Source organism: Falco peregrinus, chromosome 4, assembly GCF_023634155.1.
Source record: "Falco peregrinus isolate bFalPer1 chromosome 4, bFalPer1.pri, whole genome shotgun sequence".
Classification (NCBI taxonomy): Eukaryota; Metazoa; Chordata; class Aves; order Falconiformes; family Falconidae; genus Falco; species Falco peregrinus.
In genome coordinates, this window is record NC_073724.1 from 21,098,195 (window position 1) to 21,110,389 (window position 12,195).

Below are 12,195 nucleotides of genomic sequence, written 5' to 3' on the forward strand. Positions count from 1 at the left end.
CTTTAACTGGATACTAAAAAACACTTTTTTTCCAATGGGGAAGGCAGGCAATGGAGCAGGTTACTGACCAGGGAGGTTGTGTATGCTCTATCCTTGGATGTTTTCGTGACGTGACTGAGCAAAGCCCTGAGCAGCCTGATCTTACTCAGAGCTGACTTTGTTTGAGCAGGAGGTCTGACTACAGACCTCCTGAGATACCTCCTCACCCAAGTGATTCTGTAAAATTGAAAGTCTTTATATTAAGCTCTCCTGTATTGACGAAAAATTCTCTTTGATGCTGAATCTAACTGTTATCTGGGAGAATGAAGTTTGGTCATTTCTCTTGACCCTCTGTACTGATGATTTTTGACCCCCACATAGTCTTTGCTTGTTGATCTTTCAGGTGAACCTACGTATTCTTGTTGTTCACCAGTGTTCCATATCTAAGAATAGATGCAGGCCGCTCAAGGAGGTGTTGGCTTGTCAGAAACAGTGCTTTCAGAGACCTGTGTATATTCGTGTGCCTTGTACTTTCTCACCTCAAAGCTTTAAAATGAGGATACTTGTAAGGGAGAGCAGTGTAAAGGACAGCTGTCCTCCAGAAACAGGACTTTCCTGAAGATTCTGTAGTTCAGGAGGAGGATGTGTCAGTGAGTGACATACTATAAGCTGTGACCAAGAAAGGTATTTGGGATCTTTTTATATATGCTGTAGCAGGGAGAAGAAGTGTGTGAACTAAACAGATTCTTTACTAGGATAACCAAAAGATCTTTCTCTTTGGTCATTATTATGACTTCAAAACTAGCTGGTATTACTCTGCTGTAGTCGTATAATGCTGCTAAAATAAAACAATAATATTTAAGTGTATTAATCTGTTAGTAAGTTCAGATGGGAGTGGGGAATTTACACTGGAATAACTGTTTCTGAATGTTGAAGTTTGTGTTAAAAAGCAGTCTAGATAATTTCATCAGTCCATAGTACACAGTTGAGTGCATACCCAAAATGTACATAAAGTGATTTCAGATTAGGAGATCTGGCAACAGCTGCTCCCAGCGTGCTAACAAGTAGAAGTTTATTAGCTAAGCACTCTTTCTAATAGTTTTAGGCAAAAAGGACTGGCAACAACGGCTTCTCTTGCAAAATGCCACTTAATGTTAGTCAGTTCTTTCAAAAAAAAATTGTAGAGGTTTCAGTATGAGTTTCTCCTGCAAAAGAGGGTGTGAGGAGGACTGAAAATAATTGTTTTCTAAGAGTGAATTAACATACAGTCCCTATGATTAAAATCTCTTTCTTAAAAACTATTTAAAGCTTTGTATGTCTTCAAAATTTTGCCTCTTCTTTTAATTAATTATGGAACTAAAAATGTGTGTGTCATGGCATGTTTGGTTTTTTTTTTGTTTTGTTCTTTTCTTTAAACTGCTTCATTATGGTCCTGGTTGTTTCCGGTCCTTTGCCAATTCCTTGTTTTTTCTTTATTCCAGATGTTGCTTATTTCTATCACTAGATCTGTTATCAATGTCCTTTCATCTTCAGCCAGTTGTATCAGAAGTCTCAGAAAAATTTGACACTAAAGTAGAAGCAAAAAAAAAAAAGCTAATTTAATGAATGATACTTTTTTTTCTACTTGGTGTTCATTAGTGAATTGTAATCCCTTTCACTGCTCTGTTTGGGAAATCCTTTTGCGTTATGTAGCTAGATTGTAAGCTCTTCAGAGCAAGGACAGTGTTATTTCATGTCTGAGAGGTATCTGCCACTCTTAAACATGTTATCTGTGTAATTAAAATGCAAGCATTCAGCCAGTATTCTGTTCCGATAGTAGGTTACCTACCTAGTGGTACCTCTGTTTTTGTCTCTTCAGATCACTAATCTTACTCCTCGGTCACTCTACTTTAAATTCTTTAACTTCCAGTGTTCTAGTCAGTGCCATGAAACACACCAGATTGCTTCATATCCAGAGAAAATATTTTGTTTACAGTTTTAGCATGTTTTCTTTCTTTGACTTTCCTATATTCTCTATTTACTTTGGAAACTCTTCAGTCCATTGTTTGTTCTGCAGTGGACTTGGCACTTGAGAATTGAATTTATTTTCATCTAGCAGAGTAGTATCAACAGTAAAAATGTGATGTCTGGTTTTTAAAATATAAATCTCTATGAACACTGCTCTGCTTATGTTTCGTTGACCCAGTGGTAATGGTTTAAATGTGTTACCCTGCAGAATTAGTGTTTGAGGAATATTTATAGTAAGCGAAGCTAGGTTTAATTTATTTAATAACTACAAATTACTCTCTTGGCTGCCAGCGTGAGTTTTGTAAGAGCTGTATGTCTGAAAAATCACTTCAAGTAGTTGAGTCATTGATGCTTCAGGAGTGATTAGGATTGTCCTTTTGATAGGCATCTGATTGTGTTGCCGCCTTATTGCCAAAGTGCTTCTGTTTCAGCAGATCAGATTAGTGTTAGTTTTGTTTTAGTATTGATAGAAACACAAACCATGTTTTTTGTATTAAAATACAGACTAAAAGGCTATTTTTCTATTTGCAGCAAAATGAGAAGGAAAACTTGCTGAAGGAAAGAAACCACATTTTGTCAACTCTGGGTGAGACAAAGCAGAATCTGACAGGACTTTGCCAGCAGGTGTGTAAGGAAGCAGCCTTGAGTCACGAGCAAATACAAATACTTGCAAAATATTCTTCTTCAGATTGTCCACTTTCGTTTTTATTCCCGGAGAGAGAACGAACACCTCCATCTGATAGCAAGCTTGTGATACCGCCATGTACAGAATTAGCAGATGGCCTTTCAGGTGTTACATCTACAAATGAACAGAGTTCTTGTTACCAGTGTGTGAAAAGTGTGTGTGATGCAGCATATGATCAAGTACAAGAACTGCACCCAGTTTCTGTAAGAACACTGGAGAAAACTTCGCTTGTGGAACAGTGTGGACAGAGCAGTGGTATCACAGACTTCTGTCAGCAAATGACTGACAAATGCACTACAGATGAGTGAATCTATGCTCTTCCTATTGCCAGCCTCTCAACATTGCAACTAAAAGAGATTGAGCATTATTGTAAAGTAACTTTCTAAGTGAAAGAGAAGGTGAAACTTTATCTTTTGAAACTACATTGACAATTACATGGTCATTATATTACTTGGCAAGCTTTGGGTTTGCTCTGTGTAGTTTTAGAGTGTAATTTGTCTGTGTCAGCCTAGGAGCTTTTTCCTGTGTGGTAATACCAAGGAGAGTTCAGAAAGTTGTTGGAAAGTATAAACTCTGTGCACGGATGTTTATTTGCAAGGAAGCTTTCAATTCGGATCTAGAGCAGTCCTCACTCTGACTTATGCTACAGTACCTAATGCCACTCTGCATCTCAAGAAAAGCCTCCTAACAGGTGTTTATGCACAATGACTTATATACCTGGAATTCTTATCTCTTCAAGATTTCTTTTTTCCTGGTAGACAAACCTTAAGAATCGTATATAGCTCTGTAAATGTTTATTTTGTAGATGGGTTAGGATAACATGACAGTATGAGAAGATTCTGGCAAGTGTACTCTGGAACAGCTCATTGCTTCCTGTTGTTGCTATCCTTGTACCAGAGCCAGCTTTTGTTGAATATATGCCTTTGTCTTAGCTCTCCAGCATGTAGTTAAGACAACTGGAACAGCAGAGGTGCTGCAGCTTACTGTTCTCTTCTCTAAATTTTGTGGGAGGCATAACAACGTACTGGGAAAGGCAGAAGTTTGATGCAGTTCTTTGATTCATGTGCTTTGTGCATCCCATATGCTTGCTAAAAGTCATTGCTGTATTGTGACTTACTGTCCTAGCACCTTCAAGCTCGCTGCTGTTTGTGATAAGTTGGAATCAAAGTATTGTGAAAGTTTAAGGAAGACTTTATTTTTTTTAAGGTATTCGGGCACCAGATTCTTTGACTTCAGTGCCTAATTGCCTAAAGAAATTTACAAATATATTTGTTCTTTGATCACTGGGACCAGTAAAGATAATCTTCAGAATTTTATTCTTCAGGATACTTTTATGGCTAAATCTGTAGTATGTTTTCAATGGCTTGTGCTATAAGTGTAAACATATAGAAGGTATAATAAGGAAATGAGCTGGAGAGATTTCCTTTATTTACTTTGTGAAGGAGGAATTCAGCCACTAAAACAAATCCCTGTTTCCTCAATTTTTACATGGCAGTGGATGCATATCGTATACCAATGATGCTTTGTTATTGAGATTTTATTCTTACACCAGAACTAAGTATTGAACCTCACCACAGAAAACTTTGGTTTTGCTGGTTTACAAAACATGAAGAATCTTGTACAAGCCAGTGGAATTCTTCATTTCCTACCTCAGAATGTATATTAGCTTTTTGTGTCTTTGTGTGCATGTACAGTAGGCAGCAACTAAGCAAAGGACTGTTGTAAATACTGCTTTGCAGATTTATCTTGCAGTGAGACAAAACTTGTTCTTGGCAAGGCTAGCTCTTTCCTGTCCCCATAGGTAACACAGCATTAATAAATGTATTAAGACTAAGCCACTTATTTAAAACAAAACTTAAAAATTTGACAGATTTCAACTACTTCTCATAACCAGCACATAATACAAGTGACTACACTACCTCACCTATGGGATTGAAAGTTGATTCAAATCTCTAGTGATACCCTTGGATTTTCATCATGTAGTATTATTTTAAGGGCAAATTTTATGTTAATAGAGCATAGCTTGTATAAATCACAGTGCTTGCACAGTAATTGAAATTCAGAAATAAATACTATGTGGCAGATACCATGAGAGTTCTATTGCTTTGGACATATATTTTCAGATAACTGAATTGAAAATCCTTTAAAAGACTATCATTGATATATGTTGATCCTGTATATGTATTTTCTCCAGCATCTGTATATGCCTGGTTAACTAATCTGCCTCCCTCCCAAGTGCCACCCTGGGCAGTGTTTTGCTCCTAAGTCTCCATTTTAGTTAAAAAAAACCAAACAAAAACCCAACAAAAGACAAAACATAAAGTCCCAAACCTCTCTATTGTCCATACATAATATCACTTTTTAAAGCTGGTGATATTCTGAAATGATGTTGATAATAACATTAAAGCATTGTCCTAATAGTACACATCTTCTGAAATGGAATTCCTTGGGTTAAATGTTTGTTATAAAGGGGTGGAGCACCTATGCAGAGAATGACTGGCTGAGAACTTAAACATAGCCAGTGGCCCAAACCCCTGCCACACTTGGCTGTGGATGTTGGAAAACAAGGTCGGTGATGACCAAGTTCAGAGGCTGGACTGTCCACCAAAGAGATGTGCTCCACTGCTGCAGTCTGGTGGTCAGCCAGGGTCTGAATTCCACCCAGCAAACAGTGCAGGGCTTCCAGTGCAGAAATCATGGCTGACATTGACATACAATAAAATTCATGTCTTGTTTTTAAAGCTATGATGAACTTGAAGATTAAGGGTAGATTTTTGCCTAACCAGCTGCATCTAAATAATTTTTAAAATATTTATTTAATACAGTAGACCTACAAGTTGCATGTTGACTTCTATAGCCTATATCATCAACTTGCAAAAATTAAGAATGAATGACAGTTTTATGATAACAGAATTCTCAGGTAAATGTTTTGGAGTTTCGTTGTTTGTTTTTGTTTTTCAGTAAAGAAATACTCAATTTTGAAATTGTAAAATACTTTGTTAAAGCATGTTTTAAAATACTTTGGACAAACTATCTTAAAGCCATAAGGGTATGGTGGCATACAGATTGTAAAATAAACAGATAATTACAACAGTTGATTTTGTATCTTTCATAATTCGGTATTTTCTAAGACTACAATAAAAACCACTATCCTTTCTACAAAGGCTTTTCTTTTTTGTACAAGTCTTTTGCAGCAGAGGTCTTTACTGGTGTGTTTGTTACTCACTTATGTAGTACTACTAAAACATTTCTGAAAACAGTAGCAAAGTAGTCCATATAGTTGATAACTTCTTAAATATACACAGTAGCAAATATTACTGAGTTGGAATAAATTTCCTGGAAGTTTATTTGACTTTTTTTGTGTCTTGTTCTGTTTGAGTGGGTTTTCTTTTCTGGGGAGCTTTATTTATTTATTTTAAGGGAAGGAAGATGTAACTGGCTGATTAATGGGATAGTGTAGGTTTTTTTGGTCTAGAAAAAACTTGGAGGTGATGCTTACGTGTGTAGTATAGATCAGCACGTGAAACTGAGCTTTACCGTAGGGGAAGTTGTAATGGTATGTATGTTTACTAAGCTGCTCAAGAAGTATGTTTGTAACTGAAAATCTGCTGGGTCCTGTTAAATAATCAGAAGGATTGTGGAAAAATTACCCCTTGAGAAACTGCAATTATAGTAAGAAACTGCATTTATAGTAATCTTCCTCCGTACCTCCTAACAGTAAGCTGTAATACTCGATCTAGCCTTTCAGTGTTGTGTTTGACCTTGCTCTGAAAGCTTTTCATTAGAAGTCTCCCTTCATTTAAAGTTTTTTGTAACCTGTGTGTTTGATGCTTTCAAGTCTGAAGTTACTCAATCCCACCAGCAGACCCTTTCTTAAAAGTTGAAATAGTCTTTTTTGGGGGGGGGGAAATGCTGGGAAGCAAGATGATTTATGAGGTTCAACTTCCTGCTTATAATTGATAAGGCAGTAGAAGCTGTGTATCCTTTCTCCAGGAGAGTTTGTCTTTGGATTGTTAGTCACTTGGATTTAGTCAGGGTGTTGTGTGTTTCTTGACTTTAAAAAACCAAGATGTTAGCCTGCACAAGAATGTTCGTGTGATTTCTCTTTGAGGAAACATAAAATCTTGATACAAGAGTCTGTGACATGGTTAAAACTCCTCTTAATATTCGGCAGGAAACAACAGCATGAAAGCTAAAAGGTATGTATGCCAGGGATCGGTACTGTACAGTTAGTTCTGCCTCTGGGTCTTTTTTAGGAAGTAAGAAATAAGGAACTGCTGATAACTGGCACCCTTTGTCAGCTGTGGATTTTTATCTGAGCATGACCAAGCTAAGTGAGATTTACTTAAAGTGAAATAGCAAAGTTTCTCCAAAAGCTGTGAGGAAGATAAAAGCGCATACTTCAACTGAAGCATTTTTTTGAACAAATATCTTTAACGCTTTTCTGACAGAGGTTTGAACATAAACTAGTTGATCTTTACAGAGCAAAGTGAATGTTGTCCCGTTTTAGCACTGAAATAGAAGCTGGACAAACTTGACCCTGATGCAAGTTTGATATTCTGTTGTTTGCATAATGATGTTTTTGGTTTTTTTGCTTTTATTCTTCAAAAGAATGAGCCTCAAAACCACAAAGCTACAATTCACTAGCATGTATAAAGGAGGATTTTGATATTGGTACTTGCTACTGGTTGAATATTTTTGGACAGAACTAAAAGAAAAAAGGATAGGAAAATGAGCTATTATAGCAGAGGTTTGAATAAGAGAGACTTCATGAATATGAATATTGTTAAAGCCTATTTAATCATGTATTATGGTGTCCAGGCCTCTTAAATTTGTATACACTGCATTAAGCCTTTTAATTGATATTTGCAATTTTAAAAGATTAAAAATAATCTGACAGATTGTGGGCACTAGCAATATTTTTTTTCCCCCCTACCTCTTGATAAATGGGATAGGGCAGGGAAAGCAGTGTTGGGAAACCTTGGGGACCAAACGTTTAGAAATGACAAGGATATTTAAACAAATGTTTCTGTGGAGAACGAGGTGGTGGATGAAAGTCCAGGTAATGGTACTTGTAGCTGGGAAATGTTTTGCTGTGTCATGGGTTTAAAAATAAAGAATGGAAAGTACTGTCCTGTTGAGCCAGGAGATTCAGGATAGAACTTGTCAAGAGTACATGCTGGCACACCACCCCCCCACCCCCCCCCCCCCACCCCCATTTTTTTTCCAGCTTAGAGAAGGTAGTTTTACTTCTCTATCCCTTCTCTACCGTTTTGAAGAAAAGTGGAAGAATATAATATATATATAATAATGGTCATTCTGAATGCACTGTAGCTTTCTAAGGATGCTATTTAAAAAAAAGCTTTCATATATGCTAGGTATTGCAGGCATACATACAAATAATCAAAAGTCTCTTTGGAATAAAGAGTAAGGGTTGTGAGATATTCCAATAACAGGATTTGTAAAGTACAAGATAAACTATAGTCTTATTTTTGGTTTTAAGATGATGTTTTGACTTGCTACCTACCATACACTTCATGAAACGCATTCATAACATGGCTGTGGGAGGGTAAAAACATCTTTAGACCATAACTTAACATAAAGCTGTTAGGATTGTATTGTCTAAAATTAGGTTTACTTGATGCATCATATATTGCCTCACACTTAAAGATGTTATTACCAGCTAGTGTGCTAAGCAGTAAATATATATATATAAAAGAAAAATACTTTCCCTGAGCTCATTAGAAGTGCTAGTGTCTGCTAGACAGCTGGATTGACACACATCATGGAGTACCTAGAATGTTCTGTGAGCCATGCCATCTATGTAGGATTTAATGTGTCATTGTTTTCCTGACTGCATTTGGATCAGTTTTTTTAGAGGAAACCGAGGAGCAGAACAGCTGATATGATACCATTCTGGCAGTGTCAAGCAGAGAAAACTACGTTGCGTGGTCAAGATGCACTAGGAAGTCTTGAGATTGTTTGTAAAGTTCACTAGAAGCTGAATATTTGCTTGTAGATAGTCTTGAACTGCAGTTCTTAAAGTATTGTGTGCATGTAGTGGGTTCTTTCCCCTATCGTAGACTAGTTTAGGTTGGAAAAGACCTTTAAGATCATCAACTCCAACTGTTAACTTGGCACTGCCAAGTTCACCACTAAACCTGTCTCTAAGCTCCACATCTCCACATCTTTTTAAATTGCCTCCAGGGATGGGGACTCAACTGTTTCCCTGGGCAGCCTGTTCCAGTGCTGGACAACCCTTCCAGTGTCAGCTAGTGAGAAGCTTTTTCTGAGTGCTACAGCCAGTAAAGAGCTTCCAACTTTCTATGTATCTACAGATGTATTTTAAAAAATGAGGATACAGATGAAAACTGTCAATAAGTTTTTGTAGGTTCTAGTAGTAATTTAAGACTTGTAACTTGTGCTTTTTTTGCTAATGAAAAACTTATTGGTGGTTTCATAACCTTCCAAAATTAGAAGGTAAAAATGAACATATTCATAATGCCTATACAGGACATCACAAAAGTGTCATCTGCTTGTGGGATTTCAGTCAGAACCGAATTAAACAAGGAATTTCTTTGTTTGTTCTCTGTGGGTGGTTATTTTCTGTGTGGTATATTTTGGTTTTGTTTTTTTTTAAATTAAAAGTTCAAACAAACCACCACCAGAGGAAATAAAACCAAGAAGTGTCAGATTCTGGAAGGTAGAAGTCTGTAATTTACAGGATTTCCGCATCAAAAAAATATTTCTGTTATTTTCTTAACGGGAAAACAGGTTTCTAGTTTTGTTTTCATGGAAATTTATCACAATTTCACTTTTTAAAACTCAGATTTCTGCAAAAAGGTATATAATTTTATGAAGACACTCTTTAAGACTAGAAGAACCTTGATGTCTGAATAATTTGGGATGTGAATATTTTGTTTCTGTAACTGTTTTCTTCCAAGCTGCTGATGCCTGCTTTGAAATTAAGGGCTAGTGAGTGTCTTACATGAGTAATAGAGATTTCCAAATCTCTCTTTCATACTGTTAAGAACCTGTTTTTCAGGAGTGCTGATGTACCGTTGCTTTTTCTCTTACTTGTGCCCATGATGTGAACAGATACTTTTGCATCAAAAAGACCGGTTGATTTGGCATGGGGTGGTGGGGACAAGGGCAACCAACTAGGACTTAGGCCAACCTAGGACTCCTTATGAAGGTCTCGCTGATGTTTGAGGCCCTGAGTCTTGGCGTGAGCTAGAATGCGAGCACAAAAATGTGTTATGTGCATCCGTCCTTCATCACATGGCTTTGGAGAAGCCTGGATCGTTTTCATTCTACGGATGCTGCCTATCCAGTGGCTACTTTTATTTGGATTGTGCAGTCGATTTTCTTCTTTAAACTACAGATGGCAGCATGATGCCGCGTACTGCCTGCATTAGGCCTTCTCAAAGTGAGAGCAACTAAACTGACACTCGTTGGTTTTTAAAAAAAAAAAACAAACCAACCCAAACTACTGGCAAAGTGAATTTAAATTATTTAAAAAAATAATTTAGGATGCAAATGTCAATATCTAGCTTTTCAATCTGCAAATCCTATTTAACACTCACCTTATGTATTTCAATGTATTAGTGATGCAAATGCGGCATACTGATTGCTGATGTTACTACGTTGAATTCAGGTCTGAATTCCAAGAGCTTACATTCTGTCCATAACTTAATTGGTGAAGTGTCTCATATCTTACGGGCTTGTATTCGAGAGAAAAGCAGTAAAAATAATTAACAGAATATTTCCAGAGGCTTTCTGCATTCAGTGAATATACTGAAGTTGCAGAGTATGCTGAAATTTGCCTTGGGGACTGGCCTAACAGTGTTTTAGCGCCGCCTTAATATTAAATGTGCTATTAGTTCATGGAGCTTACGTTACTTATTTCCTGAAAGAGAAGAGGTTTTTAAGTCCTGTGTCAGCATTGGGCCTTTTAAATATAAATAGGGACAGAAATAGATGATGGTTTGAAAATCAGGCTACTACTTTCTAAGCCATACGAGTTTGCTTTAAGAGACTCAATCTGATGGCATCCCTAGTTTGTGATCAAGAAATTACGATCTTGCCACCTTGTGCACGCTGCACAGCAAGGTATTGGGAGGTAATTTCCACAAACGAAGTTGAGGATTATTCTGTTCCCTCTTTCCCCCATCTTGGTGGACTCTCTTCTTCCTGGGTGCTGCTCTGAAGAGGGAAAAGGCTGTTTTCAAACAAGCCAAATGGTACCAGGTGATGCCAAGTGTTTGGTATAAACAAACAGAACGAACCAAACTTTGGAAGAAAAGATTTGCTTTTACACATTTTACACAGCATCAGCTGCAGCTTTCAGTTGATGCTGTGTAATGCTGCTCACAAAGAAAAGGGGCAGAAGAAGGAATTAGTTGAGGTAAAATAGAAGATGCCTACATTTAATTATTTTGTTGAGAAACTATGTTAGTATTCACCTTGATGTCAGTATGCTAGATTAAGCCTGAGTGTAAAGAACAATTGAGAAATTACAAACTGTCAGCTGAAGCTTTGTGTAGTCCTTAAGCACTCATATAGATAAAATACTTGAAAACTCAGTAACACAGAGATGCTAACAGTAACTTCTCTCATATCCTTTTTCCCCCCCTTCTCAGCTTAAAAAAAAAAGAAACAAATGCAAACTTGTTAGTTCGTGTGTATATGGCAAAATTTTCTGCCATAATAATACCAAAATTGGTTACATTTATGTAGCTCTTCCTATAGACACAGTAATAAAAATGCTTTTAGGGATACCAATTTGCTTTAAAAATGACAATCTAAACTAGAAAACAGCTTTGTTTTTGAACAATATACAGAAAAGTCTTTATTCTCAATGTATTAAAATGCAAATGGTAAAAGCAAGGCTGTACAGATGTCATAAAAAGAAAATCCTTATTTCAAAGCTGATTATTACTTTACAGTTGCGAGAAATTTCCCAAGTAATTTAAATGCTTTTTCTTAGTAATGGAAAATGACCTGTGTATAATTCCCATCTCAAAAATAGCTTAAAAAAATCTTTGAGCTGTCAAAAATTATTTCAACCCCATCCTAAAATCAAAAGGTTATGGTTCAGCCCAGAGAATAATACTGGACTATAAAATGCTGAAAATGTAGCCTGAAACACTGATGAAACCAAGCAATAAAACAAGACAGCGCATTAGTCCTTCTTTACTATGTTCCCATTATATTGATCTGAAGATCTGGTATCTGATCCCAGAAATATTGTTTGTTGACTGGATTGCCCTGTGGAGCTCTTAATGGGAGAAAAAATAAACTGGGGGTAGGAAGGCTCAATGCTGCAGCTGAGGCACTTGCCATGCCATCTTTCCAATACTTTTTGAGACTTCTTATGGCTGAGATTTTGCTTGTAGGCTCACAAATTTAGGAAATCTGTCAATCAAAATAAATGTTATGCCGAGAACTCAGCTGCTGTGCATTGTTGGGAGTTTGGGATTTGAGGTGGTGTGATTTGAAGCTGAGGCTTAAGGATCCAACAG

At 36.9% G+C, this 12,195-nt stretch overlaps 1 protein-coding gene across 4 annotated transcripts in view; it reads left to right on the top strand.

The window, feature by feature from the left end:
- Positions 1-12,195, top strand: part of BACH1 (BTB domain and CNC homolog 1) — a 44,665-nt gene that overhangs the window by 26,850 nt on the left and 5,620 nt on the right. For 3 of the 4 annotated variants that reach the window (XM_013301697.3, XM_055801986.1, XM_055801985.1), the window contains one exon: positions 2,518-6,023. The exons of the other annotated variant lie outside the window; for it this stretch is intronic. In XM_013301697.3, coding sequence (XP_013157151.2) covers positions 2,518-2,979 — 462 coding nt within the window. In that variant the 3' untranslated portion in view covers positions 2,980-6,023. Of the gene's footprint in view, positions 1-2,517; positions 6,024-12,195 lie in introns of those variants that run through there. 4 annotated transcript variants of the gene reach the window in all.